This window comes from Mustelus asterias, chromosome 22 (assembly GCF_964213995.1).
Source record: "Mustelus asterias chromosome 22, sMusAst1.hap1.1, whole genome shotgun sequence".
NCBI lineage: Eukaryota > Metazoa > Chordata > Chondrichthyes > Carcharhiniformes > Triakidae > Mustelus > Mustelus asterias.
In genome coordinates this window covers 55,049,573-55,071,968 of record NC_135822.1, presented here as the reverse complement: position 1 = coordinate 55,071,968, position 22,396 = coordinate 55,049,573, and the positions used below count along the sequence as shown (strand labels likewise).

The 22,396-nt window shown below is 47.6% G+C and overlaps 2 protein-coding genes across 3 annotated transcripts in view; both read right to left on the bottom strand.

Annotated features, from left to right (window-relative positions):
* Window positions 1-2,500: 2,500 nt before the first annotated feature.
* Window positions 2,501-6,387, bottom strand: LOC144509775 (uncharacterized). The gene is made up of 2 exons (XM_078238563.1): window positions 5,416-6,387; window positions 2,501-2,986 (listed from the first exon to the last, which is right to left on the bottom strand). The coding sequence occupies exons 1-2, from the start codon at window positions 5,923-5,925 to the stop codon at window positions 2,978-2,980; spliced, it is 519 nt and encodes a 172-aa protein (XP_078094689.1). The 5' UTR covers window positions 5,926-6,387; the 3' UTR covers window positions 2,501-2,977.
* Window positions 6,388-15,907: 9,520 nt separating this feature from the next.
* The window catches only part of LOC144510076 (vesicle-associated membrane protein 8-like), a 28,123-nt gene continuing 21,634 nt past the window's right edge, over window positions 15,908-22,396 (bottom strand). The window contains exons 2-3 of one of the 2 annotated variants that reach the window (XM_078239314.1): window positions 18,897-19,049; window positions 15,908-16,250 (exon numbers count right to left, since the gene is read on the bottom strand). In XM_078239314.1, coding sequence (XP_078095440.1) covers window positions 16,107-16,250; window positions 18,897-19,049 — 297 coding nt within the window. In that variant the 3' untranslated portion in view covers window positions 15,908-16,106. Of the gene's footprint in view, window positions 16,251-18,896; window positions 19,074-22,396 lie in introns of those variants that run through there. The other variant, XM_078239313.1, reaches the window with a different exon arrangement.

Genomic DNA, 22,396 nt, shown 5'->3' with positions numbered 1-22,396 from the left:
GTTGTTGTGTGTATAGTGTTGTTGTGTGTATAGTGTTTATTGTGTGTATAGTGTTGTGTGTATCGTGTTGTTGTGTGTATAGTGTTTATTGTGTGTATAGTGTTGTGTGTATAGTGTTGTTGTGTGTATAGTGTTGTTGTGTGTATAGTGTTTATTGTGTGTATAGTGTTGTGTGTATCGTGTTGTTGTGTGTATAGTGTTTATTGTGTGTATAGTGTTGTGTGTATAGTGTTATTGTGTGTATAGTGTTATTGTGTGTATAGTGTTGTTGTGTGTACAGTGTTATTGTGTGTATAGTGTTATTGTGTGTACGGTGTTAGTGTGTGTACAGTGTTATTGTGTGTATAGTGTTGTTGTGTGTATAGTGTTGTGTGTATAGTGTTGTTGTGTGTATAGTGTTGTGTGTATAGTGTTGTTGTGTGTATAGTGTTTATGGGTTCATAGAAACATGAGCTTTGAAAGAATTCTCCTGGCATTATTGGCTTTCAAACCTCACTCTGAGTGCCACAGATAAAATTTTAAACACGTACCAAGCAAGGGGGATGGTGGCACTGTGCTGTGGGATGTGATTAAGTGTGCAGTAAACTGGTCTGTGCTACAGTCGTCCTCTTTTAGCCTGCCAAGCCCTTCTCATGGTACAGAACGTACTTCCAAAGAAATAGGATGGAAACAAGCACTTGTACCTGGGTATGTTTAACACCCCGTCATGGGGAAGTTGTTCTTGAAGATAATGTTTCGTTAGGGTTGCGTGCTCATTATCAGCCCAGGTACAGGGCAGAGTTTTACATTTCACCTCCTGAGAATGTGTGACTTGGTTTTGGGGCAAACAGGAATGACAGAGAGGTGATCCCTGCCCAATCTTCCAAAAACCCACCATCCTCAAAACCCCTGGCCTCACTCTCCAAGAGACCAGAATTAGACAGATATCTTTGAGGTTGTGAGGTTGAGCCAGCATAATCAAGGACCCCACGCACCCCGGACATTCTCTCTTCCACCTTCTTCCGTCGGGAAAAGGATACAAAAGTCTGAGAACACGTACCAACCGACTCAAGAATAAGCTTCTTCCCTGCTGCCATCAGACTTTTGAATGGACCTACCTCGTATTAAGTTGATCTTTCTCTACACCCTAGCTTTGACTGTAACACTACATTCTGCACTCTCTCCTTTTCTTCTCCCCTATGTACTCTATGAACAGTATGCTTTGTATTGCGCACAAGAAACAATACTTTTCACTGTGTCCCGATACATGTGACAATAATAAATCAAACAATACTTTTCACTGTATCCCAGTACATGTGACAATAATAAATCAAACAATACTTTTCACTGTGTCCCAATACATGTGACAATAATAAATCAAACAATACTTTTCACTGTATCCCAATACATAAGAACATAAGAAATAGGAGCAGGAGTAGGCCATCTGGCCCCTCAAGCCTGCTCCGCCATTCAATAAGATCATGGCTGATCTGATCATGGGTTCAGTTCCACTTACCCGCCCGCTCCCCATAACCCTTAATTCCCCTCTGTCAACCGCACTCGTTATATCCTCAAACAATTCCAGTAAATTAGTCAAACATGACTTTCCCTTAATGAATCCATGCTGCGTCTGCTTGATTGAACCATTCTTTTCCAGGTGTCCTGCTATTTCTTCCTTAATGATGGATTCCAGCATTTTCCCAACTACGGATGTTAAGCTAACCGGCCTGTAGTAACCTGCCTTTTGTCTACCTCCCTTTTTAAACAGTGGCGTCACATTAGCTGTTTTCCAATCAGCCGGCACCTCCCCAGAGTCCAGTGAATTGTGATAAATTACAACTAATGCATTGATATTTCTTCTGCCGTTTCTTTTAGTACCCTGGGATGCATTCCATCCGGACCAGGGGACTTGTCTACCTTTAGTCCCATTAGCCTACCCAGCATTACCTCTTTAGTAATAGTGATCGTTTTAAGGTCCTCACCCCCTACAGTCCCATGACCGTCAATTTTCGGTAAGCTATTTGTGTCCTCCACTGTGAAGACCGACACAAAAAACTTGTTTAAGGCCTCGGCCATTTCCTCGTTTCCTATTATTAAATCCCCCTTCTCATCGTCTAAGGGACCAACATTTACTTTAGCCACTCTTTTCCGTTTTATATATTTGTAAAAACTTTTACTATCAGTTTTTATATTTTGTGCTAGTTTAGTTTCATAATCTATCTTTCCTTTCTTTAACGCTTTCTTAGCAGTTCTTTGTTGTTTTTTAAAGCCTTCCCAATCTTCTAGTTCCCCACTAATTTTGGCTACTCTGTATGCATTGTTTTTTAATTTGATACTCTCCTTTATCTCCTTAGTTATCCACGGCTGGTTATCCCTTTTCTTATATTCCTTCTTTTTCACTGGAATATATTTTTGCTGAGAACTGAGAAAAATCTCCTTAAAAATCCTCCACTGTTCCTCAACTGTCCCTCCAATTAGTCTGTGTGATGCGCGATTAATTCAGACGGGAGGCTAGGACGTACCCGGGAATAAAGGCTTTTATTCACAACAAGATTGGAGCACACTACTTAACAATATTATCCCAGACTAAGGGCTACTAGGAAGTAGCAGTGACCTTTATACTCCTGTAAGAAGGCGGAGCCGAACGGAGTGTACCACATAAACAATAATAACAGGTGGAACACCCAAACCCTAACCCCAACAGTAACAAGAGTAACATATGTACAAGTACCCATAGTGGTAACCATCTATGGTTCACCACATTCACCCCTCCTTTAAAAACAAAAGGCCGGTGGGGTAAGGAGACAATACGAACTGTCCATATGTTCACAAGTTCAGCCGTATCGGAGGTCCGCACCGTCTCTGCGACCTCCGCAGCACTGGCTCCAGTGCCGGTTCTGGTGACCGTGGTGACGACCCTCTCTCCGAGGTGGTGTCCAGTGACTCCTCCAGTTCCTCACACGCTTGTCGACCTCGAGGTGGCGACAATCTCCTGGACTCAGGCAAGCTGTACACGGGAGTAAGAGGATTAAGTTGAGGTCCCGATGCTGCCCGCGCCGTGTCAGGAGGGAAGAGAATGGGCAAAGGAATCCTAACCAGGGGTGCGGGAGTGACAGGGGTTTCCAGGTCCCCTGCAGGCGCTAGATCTCTGATAGAGACCGTGTCCTCTTGCCCGTCAGGATATGCCACATAGGCATATTGAGGGTTGGCATGGAGGAGATGGACCTGTTCGACCAAAGGGTCGGACTTGCGGGTCCTAACATGCCGCCGCAGGAGGACAGGTCCTGAGTACGTCAACCAAGACGGCAGTGAGGTCCCAGAGGAAGACTTCCGAGGGAAGGTAAACATCCGCTCATGTGGGGTAGCGTTGGTTGCCGTACACAGGAGGGACCGGATTGAATGGAGCGCATCAGAAAGTACCTCTTTCCAACAGGTGACTGGAAGACCCCTAGACATTAGCGCCAGTAAAACAGCCTTCCAGACTGTAGCATTTTCTCTCTCGACCTGCCCGTTACCCCTGGGGTTGTAACTCATAGTCCTACTTGAGGCAATTCCCTTAGAGAGCAGGTATTGCCTCAAGTCGTCGCTCATAAACGACGAACCCCTATCACTGTGGATATAACTGGGGTAGCCGAACAGGGTAAAAAGACTCCGCAGGGCTTTGATGACCGTGGCAGAGGACATGTCAGAACAGGGGATGGCAAAGGGGAATCGGGAGTATTCGTCAACCACGTTGAGGAAATACACATTCCGATCTGTCGAAGGAACGGGCCCCTTGAAGTCGACACTCAGTCATTCAAAAGGGCGAGTGGCCTTAATGAGGTGTGCCCTGTCAGGCCGGTAGAAGTGCGGCTTGCATTCAGCACATACCTGGCAGCTTCGAGTTATCGACCTGACATCCTCTATGGAGTAGGGCAGATTCCGAGCCTTTACAAAATGGAAGAGCCGAGTGATCCCCGGATGGCAGAGATCATTGTGGAGGGCCTGTAGCCGGTCCTCCTGCACACTGGCACATGTTCCACGTGACAGGGCATCTGAGGGTTCATTGAGCTTCCCCGGACGGTACATGATATCATAGTTGTAGGTGGAGAGTTCGATTCTCCACCTCAAGATTTTATCATTCTTAATTTTTCCCTTTAACGTGTTGTTGAACATGAAGGCCACGGACCGCTGGTCCGTGAGCAGGGTAAACCATTTGCCAGCCAAATAATGGCGCCAATGCCGTACGGCCTCCACAATGGCCTGAGCCTCTTTCTCCACAGAGGAGTGCTGAATTTCAGGGCCTTGGAGGGTGCGAGAGAAAAAGGCGACGGGCCTGCCCGCCTGGTTAAGTGTGGCGGCCAGGGCGAAATCAGATGCATCACTCTCCACTTGAAAAGAGATGGACTCATCGACAGCGTGCATTGTGGCTTTCGCAATGTTGGCTTTTATCCCTGCAAAGGCTAAGCGAGCCTCTGTTGTTAGGGGAAAGGAGGTAGACTTGATGAGCGGACGGGCTTTGTCCGCGTAATTGGGGACCCACTGTGCATAGTACGAGAAGAAGCCTAAACATCTTCTCAGTGCTTTGACGCTAGTGGGCAGGGGGAGTTCGAGGAGGGGACGCATACGGTCTGGATCGGGGCCGATGACCCCGTTTTCCACCACATATCCGAGGATTGCTAGGCGGTGCTTGCTAAATACACACTTCTCCTTGTTATAGGTCAGGTTCAGGAGAGCCGCAGTGCGTAAAAACTTCTGGAGGTTTGCGTCGTGGTCCTGCTGGTCATGGCCGCAGATAGTGACGTTGTCCAGGTACGGGAAGGTAGCCCGTAGCCCGTTTTGGTCCACCATTCGGTCCATCTCACGCTGGAAGACCGAGACCCCATTAATGACGCCGAAAGGGACTCTTAAAAAGTGGTAGAGATGGCCATCCGTCTCAAAGGCTGTGTATTTGCGGTCCCTGAGGAGCCGCTGAACCTCAGATCTAATAAAGATCCGATCCTCAGCGCTGTAACGCCTGCTCTTAGTCGCGATGGGCTTACAGCCTGGCACGAGATTTTGGAATAGGGAAGGCGGGGTAATTTTGAGTGTTGAGAGGCCGCATGTGGAGCGCGCTGGACAATTTGGAGGCTGCTGTTCTCCCACTGAAAGTGGAGGGAGTGGCCCATCGTACTGCAGGGTCACACTCTTCAGGTGGACCATAAAGTCTAGCCCCAGGAGTACCGGAGCGCAAAGGTGCGGTAACACGAGGAGCCTGAAGTTCTCGTAGACTGTGCCCTGCACCGTTAAGGTTACCACACAGCTCCCAAGAACGAGGACAGATCGGGACCTCGACGCCATGGAGATTATCTGCCTGACAGTTTGCACACGGAGAGCGCACCGTTTTACTGTATCCGGACGGATGAAACTCTCCGTGCTCCCGCTGTCAAACAGGCAATGCGCCAGGCGCCCGTTTACCTCTATGTCCATCATGGACTTGTCGAGTCTGTGAGGCTTGGCCTGGTCCAGGGTGATTGACGCCACTGTTGGATCCCGAGTGTAACTGCAGGCAGCTGAGATAGCCGACGATGAGGACCCCTGCTGGTCTTCTGCGGCTGGTGTCGACCAAAGTGGCTGCGCCCATGGATCGCACGTGGTCGATGATGTTGAAAACGGCGGCACTCGCAGGTCGCACGTGACTTGCGTCGTCATCATAGGAAATGGCGGTGCCCGTGGATCGCACGTGACTGAAGACATCGACGAGGCCGGAGACGAGGAGATGGATCCTGGGGAGTCACACGCAGCACTGCTGGGCTTGGAAGGGGTCTTTGCTCGGCACACTTTTGCATAGTGCCCTTTCTTTCCACAGGCGGAGCAAAACACCGTCCTGGCCGGACACCTCTGGTGAGGATGCTTCGCCAATCTGCAGAAATAGCACTGTGGGCCTCCAGGAGCTGCCGCAGCAGTCAGGTCTGAAGTTGGGAGCATTATCGCGCAGTTCCGAGGAGCCGCCGAGTACAGTTGAGGCGGTGGCTGTGCTTACCACACTGTTCCCACGAGGTCGGTAGGGTAGGTTTCGAGACTTCTGGAGGCCGTTTCCATTGCATCGGCCAATTCTACCGTCTTAGCCAGGTCCAGGTTACCCTGCTCTAGCAGCCTCAGGTGAATATAGGATGAGCCGATTCCCACCACGAACGTGTCCCGAATAAGACCGTTGGTGTACTGAGTAGCCAACACCTCCTTGCAGTTGCAGGCTCTGGCTAGCTGTTGAAGTTCGCGCAGGTACTGTCCCGTAGTTTCGCCGGGCTGCCGCCGTCGAGTGGCTAATAGGTGACGAGCATGAATTTCGTTCGGCTGTTTATGGTACAGCTTCTTGAGTAATTCGATGGCATCTTTATAATTTTGGGAATCGTGAATTGTTGCATACACAGTGTCGCTCACCCTGGCGTGGAGGACCCGCAATCTGTCGGCGTCGGACTGGACTGCTGTCGAGGCCTCAACGTAATCCTCGAAGCACTTCAACCAATGGTCGAAAGTATTCGACGCACCAGCGGCAGGCGGATCCAAGGTTAGCCGATCGGGCTTTAGCATCTGCTCCATTTTTTTTTCGAACAAAATTTTCAGTATTTTGTTGTGAATAAAATTGATGATAACCATCTATGGTTCACCACACTGTGTTCCCAGTCTACATTAGCCAACTCCACCCTCATCATATGACAATAATAAATCAAACAATACTTTTCACTGTATCCCAGTACATGTGACAATAATAAATCAAACAATACTTTTCACTGTATCCCAGTACATGTGACAATAATAAATCAAACAATACTTTTCACTGTATCCCAGTACATGTGACAATAATAAATCAAACAATACTTTTCACTGTATCCCAGTACATGTGACAATAATAAATCAAACAATACTTTTCACTGTATCCCAGTACATGTGACAATAATAAATCAAACAATACTTTTCACTGTATCCCAGTACATGTGACAATAATAAATCAAACAATACTTTTCACTGTATCCCAGTACATGTGACAATAATAAATCAAACAATACTTTTCACTGTATCCCAGTACATGTGACAATAATAAATCAAACAATACTTTTCACTGTATCCCAGTACATGTGACAATAATAAATCAAACAATACTTTTCACTGTATCCCAATACATGTGACAATAATAAATCAAACAATACTTTTCACTGTGTCCCAATACATGTGACAATAATAAATCAAACAATACTTTTCACTGTATCCCAGTACATGTGACAATAATAAATCAAACAATACTTTTCACTGTATCTCAGTACATGTGACAATAATAAATCAAACAATACTTTTCACTGTATCCCAATACATGTGATAATAATAAATCAAACAATACTTTTCACTGTATCCCAGTACATGTGACAATAATAAATCAAACAATACTTTTCACTGTATCCCAGTACATGTGACAATAATAAATCAAACAATACTTTTCACTGTATCCCAATACATGTGACAATAATAAATCAAACAATACTATTCACTGTATCCCAGTACATGTGACAATAATAAATCAAACAATACTTTTCACTGTATCCCAATACATGTGATAATAATAAATCAAACAATACTTTTCACTGTATCCCAATACATGTGACAATAATAAATCAAACAATACTTTTCACTGTATCCCAATACATGTGATAATAATAAATCAAACAATACTTTTCACTGTATCCCAATACATGTGACAATAATAAATCAAACAATACTATTCACTGTATCCCAGTACATGTGACAATAATAAATCAAACAATACTTTTCACTGTATCCCAATACATGTGATAATAATAAATCAAACAATACTTTTCACTGTATCCCAATACATGTGACAATAATAAATCAAACAATACTTTTCACTGTATCCCAATACATGTGATAATAATAAATCAAACAATACTTTTCACTGTATCCCAATACATGTGACAATAATAAATCAAACAATACTTTTCACTGTATCCCAATACATGTGACAATAATAAATCAAACAATACTTTTCACTGTATCCCAATACATGTGACAATAATAAATCAAACAATACTTTTCACTGTGTCCCAGTACATGTGACAATAATAAATCAAACAATACTTTTCACTGTATCCCAATACATGTGACAATAATAAATCAAATCAAATCAACTCAACGTGAGGCTGGAGGAGATGACACAGAGGTGGAGAGAGATGAGGCGATGGAGCAATTCGCAAACAAGGATCAGAATATTAAAATCAAGGCATTGCTTAACCAGGAAGTTTATTTTTTAGTTTATTTATTCGTGTCACAAGTTGCCTTATATTAACACCGCAGTTACTGTGAAAATCCCCTAGTCGCCACACTCTTGTTCGGGTTACACTGAGGGAGAATTTAGCACCCTAACCAGCACGTCTTTCAGACTGTGGGAGGAAACCGGAGCACCCGGAGGAAACCCACGCAGACACGGGGAGAACGTGCAGACTCCACACAGAGTGTGACCCGAGTGGGGAACGGAAGCTGGGTCCCTGGTGCTGTGAGGCAGCAGTGTGGAATATCTTGACATATTAAAAATCCAGTTGAATAATCACTTCTGCTCTGATCCACTGTTGAGTTGACTCCAGCTCAACAACCTCTGTTAAGCAATGCGATAGGGCGTTCAAATATTTGGAAAGCTTGTCTGTACCTATGTCAAAGTGTGCTGATGTTAAAATATAAGCTTACACAACAGGCAAGAGGAAGGACGAGGTCCATCTCACATGACAAACCGTTATTTCCACTCCCACTGCCTGCAGCCGCTTACTGCTGTGGTTACGTATCGGAAAACAGGCTGTCATGCAGAGAACACTGCGAACAGCCCATTTGCCCACCCCGGTTAACTCAGGAGAAGGATCGGGGAGAGGTAACGGGAGAACCAGTACAAATCTGAGGGAGCTGGCGGAATAGAATCATGGAACCCTTATAGTGCAGGCGGAGGCCATTCTACACCGATTCACTGACAGCGCTCCTTACCCAGGACCTCTCCCTCACCCCACACATTTGCCCCGCTAATCCCTCTAACCTACACATCTTGGGACATTAAGGGGCAATTTAGCATGGCTAATCCACACATCTTTGGACACAAAGGGGCAGTTTAGTATGGCCAATCTCCCTAACCGCCACATCTTTGGACTCTAAGAGGCAATTTAGCATGGCCAATCCACCTAACCTGCACATCTTTGGACACTAAGAGGCAATTTAGCATGGCCAATCCCCCTTACCTGCACATCTTTCGGAGGAAACCAGAGCACCCGGAGGAAACCCACGCAGACACACGGAGAACGTGCAGACTCTGCACAGTCAGTGACCCGAGGCTGGAATTGAACCTGGGTCCCTGGTGCTGTGAGGCAGCAGTGCTAACCACTGGGCCACGTTGCTGCCCCCACTCTGAGAGAATTAGCATCCCAAGTGAACGGTAGTTTTTCACCACAAAACACACCAGTTGACTGCACCCTACAAGTCAAAGGGGCTCGTGCAGCCGAACCAAGTAATAATGAGTAAGTTTTCCGGCTAGGAGACTGATGCGTGATTAATTCACTCGGGAGGCTGGATCGTACCCGGGAAATAAAGGCTTTTATTAGCAACAAGAATAGAGCATACTGCTTAACAATACAATCCCAGACTAAAGGGTCACTAGGCAGCGCAGTGACCTTTGTACTCCTATAGGAAGGCGGAGCCAACCGGAGTGTACCACAGAACAATGCTAACAGGTGGAACACCCCAACCCTAACCCCAACAGTAACAAGAGTAACATATGTACAAGTACCCATAGTGGTAACCATCTATGGTTCACCACAGAGACATGTTAGGGGGACGCGATGGCCTAGTGGTATTATCGCTAGACTGTTAATCCAGAAACTCAGCTAATGTTCTGGGGACCCAGGTTCGAATCCCACCACGGCAGCTGGTGGAACTTGAATTCACTTAAAGAAAGAATCTACTGATGACCATGAAACCATTGTTGGAAAGACCCATCCGGTTCATTAATGTCCTTCAGGGAAGGAAATCTGCCATCCTTACCCGGTCTGGCCTCCATGTGACTCCAGAGCCACAGCAATGTGGTTGACTCTCCACTGCCCTCGGGCAACTAGGGATGGGCAATAAATGCTGGCCCAGCCAGCGACGCCCATATCCCACAAATGAATATTTGATAGAGTTGAGTACTTCTGACTGGATCTGTAAATACTGATGAAGGGAAAGGTTCGCTTGCCTTGGTCCGAGGCGAGGCCACAGCTTTGCAGTGAGCAACCCACAGTAACAAGTGTGGTCACCGCGAGGAGTTTAATCTTTGAACTGCATCACAGTTAGCAGCCATCTGCTGCTATAGATAGAGTCATAGAGGTTTACAGCATGGAAACAGGCCCTTTGGCCCTTTGGCCCAACTTGTCCTAAACTCCTAAACTTATCCCAATTGCCCGCATTTGGCCCATATCCCTCTATACCCATCGTACCCTTGTAACTATCTAAATGCTTTTTAAAAGATAAAATTGTACCCGCCTCTACTACTACCTCTGGCAGCTCGTTCCAGACACTCACCACCCTCTGTGTGAAAAAATTGCCCCTCTGGACACTTTGTATCTCTCCCCTCTCACCTTAAACCTATGCCCTTTAGTTTTAGACTCCCCTACCTTTGGGAAAAGATATTGACTATCTAGCTGATCTGTGCCCCTCATTATTTTATAACCTCTATAAGGTCACCCCTCAGCCTCCTACGCTCCAGGGAAAAAAGTCCCAGTCTATTCAGCCTCTCCTTATAACTCAATCCATCAAGTCCCGGTAGCATCCTAGTAAATCTTTTCTGCACTCTTTCTAGTTTAATAATATCCTTTCTATAATAGGGAGACCAGAACTGTACACAGTATTCCAAGTGTGGCCTTACCAATGTTTTGTACAACTTCAACAAGACGTCCCAACTCCTGTATTCAATGTTCTGACCGATGAAACCAAGCATGCCGAATGCCTTCTTCACCACTCTGTCCACCTGTGACTCCACTTTCAAGGAGCTATGAACATGTACCTCTAGATCTCTTTGTTCTGTAAATCTCCCCAATGCCCTACCATTAACTGAGTAAGTCCTGCCCTGGTTCAATCTACCAAAATGCATTACCTCGCATTTGTCTAAATTAAACTCCATCTGCCATTCGTCAGCCCACTGGCCCAATTGATCAAGATCCCACTGCAATTGGAGATAACCTTCCTCACTGTCCACCATGCCACCAATCTTGGTGTCATCTGCAAACTTACTGACCATGCCTCCTATATTCTCATCCAAATCATTAATATAAATGACAAATAACAGTGGGCCCAGCACTGATCCCTGAGGCACACCGCTGGTCACAGGTCTCCAGTTTGAAAAACAACTCTCTACAACCACCCTCTGGCTTCTGTCAAGTAGCCAATTTTGCATCCATTTAGATACCTCACCCTGAATCCTGTGAGATTTAACCTTATGCAACAACCTACCATGTGGTACCTTGTCAAAGGCCTTGCTAAAGTCCATGTAGACAACATCGACTGCACTGCCCTTCTTGGTTACCCCTTCAAAAAACTCAATCAAATTTGTGAGACATGATTTTCCACTCACAAAGCCACGCTGACTGTCCCTAATCAGTCCTTGCATCTCTAAATGCCTGTAGATCCTAGGTTAGGTGGGAGAGTTGTCTGATAAGGCAGATCAACATGAAGAGTACAGCACAGAAACAGGCCCTTCGGCCAACCTTGTTGTACCCAACATGACGGCAAATTAAACTCATCCCTTCTGCCTGCCCTCTATCCCTTGTATATCCATGTGCTTATCTAAAAACCCCTTAAACCCCACCCCCTATCGTATCTGCCTCCACCACCAACCCGGCAGTGCGTTCCAGACACCTACCGCTCTCTGTGTAAAAAACCCTTTACTCTCTCTCTAACCCCGTGCTGTACCTGTCCTGGGAGTGTTTGATGGGGGACAGTGTAGAGGGAGCTTTACTCTGTATCTAACCCCGTGCTGTACCTGTCCTGGGAGTGTTTGATGGGGACAGTGTAGAGGGAGCTTTACTCTGTATCTAACCCCGTGCTGTACCTGTCCTGGGAGTGTTTGATGGGGACAGTGTAGAGGGAGCTTTACTCTGTATCTAACCCCGTGCTGTACCTGTCCTGGGAGTGTTTGATGGGGGACAGTATAGAGGGAGCTTTACTCTGTATCTAACCCCGTGCTGTACCTGTCCTGGGAGTGTTTGATGGGGGACAGTGTAGAGGGAGCTTTACTCTGTATCTAACCCCGTGATGTACCTGTCCTGGGAGTGTTTGTGGGGACAGTGTAGAGGGAGCTTTACTCTGTATCTAACCCCATGCTGTACCTGTCCTGGGAGTGTTTGATGGGGGACAGTGTAGAGTGAGCTTCACTCTGTATCTAACCCCGTGCTGTACCTGTCCTGGGAGTGTTTGATGGGGGACAGTGTAGAGGGAGCTTTACTCTGTATCTAACCCCGTGCTGTACCTGTCCTGGGAGTGTTTGATGGGGGACAGTGTAGAGGGAGCTTTACTCTATATCTAACCCCGTGATGTACCTGTCCTGGGAGTGTTTGTGGGGACAGTGTAGAGGGAGCTTTACTCTGTATCTAACCCCGTGCTGTACCTGTCCTGGGAGTGTTTGATGCGGGACAGTGCAGAGGGAGCTTTACTCTGTATCGAACCCCATGCTGTATCTGTCCTGGGAGTGTTTGATGGGGACAATGTCGAGGGAGCTTTACTCTGTATCTAACCCTGTGCTGTATCTGTCCTGGGAGTGTTTGATGGGGACAGTGTCGAGGGAGCTTTACTCTGTATCTAACCCTGTGCTGTACCTGTCCTGGGAGTGTTTGATGGGGGACAGTGTAGAGGGAGCTTTACTCTGTCTCTAACCATGTGCTGTCCTTTAGGGAAGGAAATCTGCCGTCCTTACCCGGTCTGGCCTCCATGTGACTCCAGAGCCACAGCAATGTGGTTGACTCTCAACTGCCCTCGGACAACCAGCGATTGGCAATAAATGCTGGCCCAGCCAGCGATGCCCATGTCCCATGAATGAATATTGGATAGAGTTGAGTACTTCTGACTGGATCTGTAAATACTAATGAAGGGAAAGGTTCGCTTGCCTTGGTCCGAGGCGAGGCCACAGCTTTGCAGTGAGCAACCCACAGTAACAAGTGTGGTCACCGCGAGGAGTTTAATCTTTGAACTGCATCACAGTTAGCAGCCATCTGCTGCGTTAATGTTAGGTGGGAGATTCGTCTGATAAAGCAGATCAACATGAACGGGTGGGTGGGAGTGCACTGGAGGTCAGAGAGAGTGAGGCAAAGGGGAAGGATACATAGAACATAGAACAGGACAGCACAGAAACAGGCCCTGCGGCCCACCATGTTGGACCCAACATGACTGCAAATTAAACTCATCCCTTCTGCCTGCTCATGCTCCATATCCCTCTATCCCTTGTATATCCATGTGCTTATCTAAAAACCCCTTAAACCCCACCCCCCTATCGTATCTGCTTCCACCACCACCCCGGCAGTGCGTTCCAGACACCTAGCGCTCCCTGGGTCAAAAACGTACCCTTTACTCTCTCTCTAACCCCGTGCTGTATCTGTCCTGGGAGTGTTTGATGGGGACAGTGTAGAGGGAGCTTTACTCTGTATCTAACCCCGTGCTGTACCTGTCCTGGGAGTGTTTGATGGGGACAGTGTAGAGGGAGCTTTACTCTGTATCTAACCCCGTGCTGTACCTGTCCTGGGAGTGTTTGATGGGGACAGTGTAGAGGGAGCTTTACTCTGTATCTAACCCTGTGCTGTACCTGTCCTGGGAGTGTTTGATGGGGACAGTGTAGAGGGAGCTTTACTCTGTATCTAACCCCGTGCTGTACCTGTCCTGAGAGTGTTTGATGGGGACAGTGTAGAGGGAGCTTTACTCTGTATCTAACCCTGTGCTGTACCTGTCCTGGGAGTGTTTGATGGGGAACAGTGTAGAGGGAGATTCACTCTGTATCTAACCCCGTGCTGTACCTGTCCTGGGAGTGTTTGATGGGGAACAGTGTAGAGGGAGATTCACTCTGTATCTAACCCCATGTTGTACCTGTCCTGGGAGTGTTTGATGGAAGTCATGATGTGGAGATGCCGGCGTTGGACTGGGGTAAACCCGGTAAGAGTTTTAACAACACCAGGTTAAAGTCCAACAGGTTTATTTGGCAGCAAATGCCATTAGCTTTCAGAACGCTGCTCCTTTGTCAGATGGAGTGGATATCTGCTCATAAACAAGGCACAAACAGAGACACAAACTCAAGTTACCGAATACTGATTAGAATGCGAATCTTTACAGCTAATCCAGTCTTAAAGGTACAGACTATGTGAGTGGAGAGAGCATTAGGCACAGGTTAAAGAGATGTGTATTGTCCCCAGACAGGACAGCCAGTGAGATTCTGCAGGTCCAGGCAAGCTGTGGGGGTTATCCAGCCTTCAGGAGAACAATGACCACGACACCACACAACCCTGCCACAGCAACCTCTGCAAGACGTGTTGGATCATCGACATGGATGCCATCATCTCACGTGAGAACAGCATCCACCAGGTACACGGTACATACTCTTGCAACTCGGCCAACGTTGTCTACCTGATACGCTGCAGGAAAGGATGTCGCGAGGCATGGTACATTGGGGAAACCATGCAGACGCTACGACAACGGATGAATGAACACCGCTCGACAATCACCAGGCAAGACTGTTCTCTTCCTGTGGGGGAGCACTTCAGCAGTCACGGGCATTCAGCCTCTGATATTCGGGTAAGCGTTCTCCAAGGCGGCCTTCACGGCACACGACAGCGCAGAGTCGCTGAGCAGAAACTGATAGCCAAATTCCGCACACATGAGGACGGCCTAAACCGGGATCTTGAGTTCATGTCACACTATTGGTAACCCCCACAGCTTGCCTGGACATGCAGAATCTCACTGGCTGTCCTGTCTGGAGACAATACACATCTCTTTAACCTGTGCCTCATGCTCTCTCCACTCACATTGTCTGTACCTTTAAGACTTGATTGGAAATAAAGATTCGCATTCTAATCAGTATTCTGTAAATTGAGTATGTGTCTCTGTAGGCCTTGTTTATGAGCAGATTTCCACTCCATCTGACGAAGGAGCAGCACTCTGAAAGCTAATGGCATCTGCCACCAAATAAACCTGTTGGACTTTAACCTGGTGTTGTTAAAACTCTTACAGTGTTTGATGGGGACAGTGTAGAGGGAGCTTTACTCTGTATCTAACCCTGTGCTGTACCTGTCCTGGGAGTGTTTGATGGGGACAGTGTAGAGGGAGCTTTACTCTGTACCTAACTCCATGCTGTACCTGTCCTCGGAGCGTTTGATGGAGACAGTGTAGAGAGAGCTTTGCTCTGTATCTAACCCCGTGCTGTACCTGTCCTGGGAGTGTTTGATGGAGACAGTGTAGAGAGAGCTTTGCTCTGTATCTAACTCCATGCTGTACCTGTCCTCGGAGCGTTTGATGGAGACAGTGTAGAGAGAGCTTTGCTCTGTATCTAACCCCGTGCTGTACCTGTCCTGGGAGTGTTTGATGGGGGACAGTGTAGAGGGAGCTTTACTCTGTATCTAACTCCGTGCTGTACCTGTCCTGGGAGTGTTTGATGGAGACAGTGTAGAGTGAGCTTTACTCTGTATCTAACCCCGTGCTGTACCTGTCCTGGGAGTGTTTGATGGGGGACAGTGTAGAGGGAGCTTTACTCTGTATCTAACCCTGTGCTGTACCTGTCCTGGGAGTGTTTGATGGAGACAGTGTAGAGGGAGCTTTACTCTGTATCTAACCCCGTGCTGTACCTGTCCTGGGAGTGCTTGATGCAAAGTATTCCATCTTCGAGCCTGGATGAGTTTAAAATTCACCAGAAAAAATATCCAGTCTTCCTAATATTTTATTGAATCAACATTTACATCAGTAAGTTTTTACAAGGGATTTTTTTGCAGGGTTGTGTACAGCGAAGGGGGTTTGCCCTGAAAATGTACAGCGCAGAATGGACAGGGTAACCGAGAGAGCCACAAAGAATAAAATACTTCCTCCATCCCCCACTCAAGACCACGGGTGAAGTGTAGAGGTTAGGTTGGGATGACTCCTGTAGCAATAAGAATGATAAATGTCAAGATGACAGCGACAATGACGACAAGCAAGATAATCATCTTGGTGTTCTTCCACCAGTACTTCCGGGCCACTTTCTGTGAGGTCGTCTTAAAGTTCTCCGACTGCAACAGAACAGGAAAGTAACATAATCAGGGGCTGTTGTACTGAAACAGGGGCTGTTGTTCTGAATCAGGGGCTGTTGTACTGAAACAGGGGCTGTTGTACTGAATCAGGGGCTGTTGTACTGAAACAGGGGCTGTTGTACTGAATCAGGGGCTGTTGTACTGAAACAGGGGCTGTTGTTCTGAATCAGGGGCTGTTGTACTGAAACAGGGGCTGTTGTACTGAATCAGGGGCTGTTGTACTGAAACAGGGGCTGTTGTACTGAATCAGGGGCTGTTGTACTGAATCAGGGGCTGTTGTACTGAATCAGGGGCTGTTGTACTGAAACAGGGGCTGTTGTACTGAAACAGGGGCTGTTGTACTGAAACAGGGGCTGTTGTACTGAATCAGGGGCTGTTGTAGTCACTCTCTTAACAATCACTCATACAGCCATAGAGCTTCACAGCATGGAAACAGGCCCTTCAGCCCAACTTGTCCATGCTGCCCCACCGTTTTATAACCACAGAGCTAGTCCCAATTGCCCACGTTTGGCCCATATCCGGGCCCATATCTGGGGGCGACACGGTGGCACAGTGGTTAGCACTTCCATCTCACAGCTCCAGGGACCCGGGTTCGATTCCCGGGTCACTGTCTGTGTGGAGTTTGCGCATTCTCCCCGTGTCTGCGTGGGTTTCCTCCGGGTGCTCCGGTTTCCTCCCACACTCCAAAGATGTGTAGGTTAGGTGGATTGGCCATGCTAAATTGTCCCTTAGTGTCAGGGGGACTAGCTAGGGTAGATATATGGGGTTATAGGGATAGGGCCTGGGTGAGATTGTGGTCGGTGCAGACTCGATGGGCCGAATAGCCTCCTTCTGCACTGTAGGATTCTATGATACTCTATGAATCCCTCTATACCCAGCGTACCCATGTAACTGTCTAACCGCTTTTTAAAAGACAAAATTGCACCCGCCTCTACTACAAACTCTGGCAGCTTGTTCCAGACACTCACCACCCTCTGAGTGAAACAATTGCCCCTCTGGACCCGTTTGTATCTCTCCCCTCTCACCTTAAACCTATGCCATCTAGTTTTAGGCTACTCTACCTTTGGGAAAAGATAGTGACTATCTCGCTGATCTGTGCCCCTCATTATTTTATAGACCTCTATAAGATCACCCCTCAGCCTCCTACGCTCCAAAGAAAAAAGTCCCAGTCTATCCAGCCTCTCCTTATAACTCAAACCATCAAGACCCATTCACTAACCCTCACACAATGGACAGGTACAGCACGGGGTTAGATACAGAGTAAAGCTCCCTCTACACTGTCCCCATCAAACACTCCCAGGACAGGTACAGCACGGGGTTAGATACAGAGTAAAGCTCCCTCTACTCTGTCCCCATCAAACACTCCCAGGACAGGTACAGCACGGGGTTAAATACAGAGTAAAGCTCCCTCGACACTGTCCCCATCAAACACACCCAGGACAGGTACAGCACGGGATTAGATACATAGTAAAGCTCCCTCTACACTGTCCCCATCAAACACTCCCAGGACAGGTACAGCACGGGGTTGGATACAGAGTAAAGCTCCCTCCACACTGTCCCCAACAAACACTCCCAGGACAGGTACAGCACGGGGTTAGATACAGAGTAAATCTCCCTCTACACTGTCCCCATCAAGCACTCCAAGGACAGGTACAGCATGGGGTTAGATACAGAGTAAAGCTCCCTCTACACTGTCCCCCATCAAACACTCCCAGGACAGGTGCAGCATGGGGTTAGATACAGAGTAAAGCTCCCTCTACACTGTCCCCATCAAACACTCCCAGGACAGGTACAGCATGGGGTTAGATACAGAGTAAAGCTCCCTCTACACTGTCCCCATCAAACACTCCCAGGTCAGGTACAGCACGGGGTTAGATACAGAGTAAAGCTCCCTCTACACTGTCCCCATCAAACACTCCCAGGACAGGTACAGCATGGGGTTAGATACAGAGTAAAGCTCCCTCTACACTGTCCCCATCAAACACTCCCAGGTCAGGTACAGCACGGGGTTAGATACAGAGTAAAGCTCCCTCTACACTGTCCCCATCAAACACTCCAAGGATAGGAACACTGGCAGGACGATGCCACAATCGTCTGTTGTGGTTTTCGGCAGAGGGTGAAATATTCTGGTACCTTGGGGGCAAGAAGGAGGCCATTCAACCCATTAGCTCCATGCTAAGCTTGAGTTCATTTATTGGTGTCACCAGTAGGATTACATTAACACTGCAATGAAGTTATTGTGAAAATCCCCTAGTCACCACACTCCGGCGCCTGTTCGGGTACACTGAGGGAGAGTTTAGCACCTAACCAGCACGTCTTTCGGACTGTGGGAGGAAACCGGAGCACCCGGAGGAAACCCACACAGACACGGGGAGAACGTGTAGACTCTGCACAGACAGTGACCCAAGCCGGGAATTGAACCTGAGTCCCTGGTGCTGTGATACAGCAGTGCTAACCACTTTACCGCCATGCCGCCCATTTGGCCATATTCAAGGCTGTGGGCCAAGTGAATGGGATTAGGTAGGAGGTTAGGCGTGCTGGTGCAGATACGATGGGCCAAAGGGCCTCTTGCATACAACATGATTCGTTGATCTAAGAGGGCCTGTTTAATAATCGCGAGCTTACACTGGCTTGTAGATCCTCGGTCGTTTTCATAAGGTCGTCCAATTTTTCTCCGCGAGCCAGGATACGGTCGACATTTTCAGACATGATGGTCTTTACTCCTTCTACGTCGCTCTGGAGGGACCTGACGCGGTCCGCCTTCACACACCCTTCCTCCTGGCAAGAGAGCACATTATCCATTAACCAGAGCACAGCCGAGCAAAAAACAAAACAGCGGCTACGCGAAGATGGGTTAAAAATGGCCGCCTGCTCTGACGTTCTGCAGTCAAGCACACCTTCTGACCCTGACATCTCAGTCCCTTGTTCACACTTTGACTTGACTTCCTCCCCTCAAGGAGGTCAGGTTAGAATCATTGAATCCACTCTCCGACAGGGCATCGTATCCAGGCCCTATCACAAGATATAGGAGCAGACTCACCTTGGCAAAGTGTGACCTGGAGAACATCTTCAGAGAAGAACCATGAGGGAAGATCTACATCGGGGAACAGCCCTGGCCAGTTCACTCAAAACCGGGTAGTATCTTTTTTCAGTTAAAAATTAAAGTAAGAGTTAAGTGCATTAACGTTAAATGAGTTAAAGTGTTGCAACTGTTGTGAGTTTTGATTGAAATATTGGTGCCTAAAGTGTGGAATAAAGAGAAACGATTCTGAGAAGTGAATTTGAGTCGACTCCTGTCCTTTGCTTTGTCATGCGAAGATAAGTATCTGGGAAGAGGGCTAGGTTTACAGTCGGATAACAGATGGACGGGCCAAAGGGCCTGTTTCTGAGGCTGTAAGTTTGGGGAATTGTAAGACCATAAGGTATAGAACCAGAATTAGCCCATTCGGCCCATCGTGTCTGCTCCACCTTCGATTATGGCTGGTAGGTTTTTCAACCCCATTCTCCTGCCTTTTCTCCATAACCTTTGACCCCCCCTTACCAATCAATAGCCTATCTATCTCTGTCTTAAATACACTCAATGACCCGGCCTCCACAGCCCTCTGTGGCAATGAGTTCCACAGATTCACCAAACCCTCTGGCTGAAGAAATTCCTCCTCATCTCAGTTCTAATCCCAGAAACCCCATGTATTTCCTCCACTAATCACCCTAACCTGCACATCTTTGGACACTAAGGGCAATTTAGCATGGCTAATCCCCCTAACCTACACATCTTTGGATGCTAAGGGGCAATTTAGCATGGCCAATCCACCTAACCCGCACATCTTTGGACACTAAGGGCAATTTAGCATGGCTAATCCCCCTAACCTACACATCTTTGGATGCTAAGGGGCAATTTAGCATGGCCAATCTACCTAACCTGCACATCTTTGGACACTAAGGGCAATTTAGCATGGCTAATCCCCCTAACCTACACATCTTTGGATGCTAAGGGGCAATTTAGCATGGCCAATCTACCTAACCTGCACATCTTTGGACACTAAGGGGCAAGTTAGCATGTCCAATCCACCTAATTTACACATCTTTGGACACTAAGGGGCAATTTATCATGGCCAATCCACCTAACCTGCACATCTTTGGACACTAAGGGGCAATTTAGCATGGCCAATCCGCCTAACCTGAACACGTCTTTGGACACTAAGGGGCAATTTAGCATGGCCAATCCCCCTAACCTACACAGCTTTGGACACTAAGGGGCAATTTAGCATGGCCAATCCCCCTAACCGGACATCTTTGGACACTAAGGGGCAATTTAGCATGGCCAATCCACCTAACCTGCACATCTTTGGACACTAAGGGGCAATTTAGCATGGCCAATCCGCCTAACCTGAACACATCTTTGGACACTAAGGAGCAATTTAGCATGGCCAATCCCCCTAACCTACACATCTTTGGACACTAAGGAGCAATATAGCATGGCCAATCTCCCTAACCCGCACATCTTTGGACACTAAGGGGCAATTTAGCATGGCCAATCCACCTAACCCGCACATCTTTGGACACTAAGGGGCAATTTAGCATGGCTTATCCGCTTAACCTGAACACATCTTTGGACACTCAGGGGCAATTTAGCATGGCCAATCCCCCTAACCTACACATCTTTGGACTCTAAGGGGTAATTTAGCAAGGCCAATCCACCTAACTCGCACATCTTTGGACACTAAGGGGCAATTTAGCATGGCCAATCCACCTAACCCGCACATCTTTGACACTAAGGGACAATTTAGCATGGCCAATCCATCTAACCCGCACATCTTTGGACACTAAGGGACAATTTAGCATGGCCAATCCACCTAACCTGCACATCTTTGGAGTGTGGGAGGAAACCGGAGCACCCGGAGGAAACCCACGCAGATACAGGGAGAACGTGCAAACATCACGCAGACAGTGACCCGAGCCGGGAATCGAACCCGGGTCCCTGGCGCTGTGAGGCTGCAGTGCTAACCACTGAGCCACCATGCAGCAACGTCAGAGGAAAATGCCACTTGGCAGCCTTCCTCAGCCTTGCCAATTCACCATCGGATGCCACAGGAAGTAAACGTGGAAACTGCAACGACATCCTGCATTTTCGTAGCGCCCCTTACCATGGAGAAATTTCCCAAGGGGCTTCACAGTAGAAAAATATATGCTGAATGTGTAGTGTTCAATTGTTCCATGTTTGATTATGTGAGTCTGGGAACTAATCCATGCTCACTGTGTCTGATTGGTTAAACCTGGGCATTTACTCAGAAGAAAGTACAGTAAGAAGTCTCACAACACCAGGTTAAAGTCCAACAGGTTTATGTGGACTCACGAGCTTTCAGAGCACTGCCCCTTCATCAGGTGAGTGGAAACCTGGGTTCACAAACACAGCATAGATAGGCAAAGATATAACTGCACGATAATGATTGGAATGTGAGTCTTTGCAGGTGATCACCCTTCGAGAACACCACCTATCAGGTATACTGTAGATTCTCATGTGACTCGGTCAATGCTTATCTCAGGCACTGCAGGAAAGGATGTCCCGAGGCGTGGTACATTGGCGAGACCATGTGGACGCCATGACAATGGGTGAACGGACACCACGCGACGATCACCAGGCAGGAGTTGTTCCCTTCTTGTCGGGGGAACACTTCAGCAGTCAGGGGCATTCAGCCTTCGATCTTCGGGTAAGCGTTCTCCGGGCGGCCTTCACGGCACACGACAGCGCAGAATCGCTGAGCAGAAACTGATAGCCAAGTTCCGCACACACGAGGACGGCCTCAACCGGGATCTTGGGTTCATGTCACACTGCGTGTAACCCCCACCATTTGGCCTGGAAAATCCTATTAACTGTCCCGGCTTAAGACAATACATACCTCCTTATCTATCTAACAGGAAGCAGAGAGTTGGAATAAATGGGTGCTTTTCTGGTTGGCAGTTGGTGACTAGTGGCGTGCCGCAGGGATCGGTGCTGGGGCCTCAACTGTTTACCATATACATAGACGATCTGGAGGAGGGGACTGAGTGTAGGGTAACAAAGTTTGCGGATGATACAAAGATGAGTGGGAAAGTGAATTGCGTGGAGGATGCGGAAAGTCTGCAGA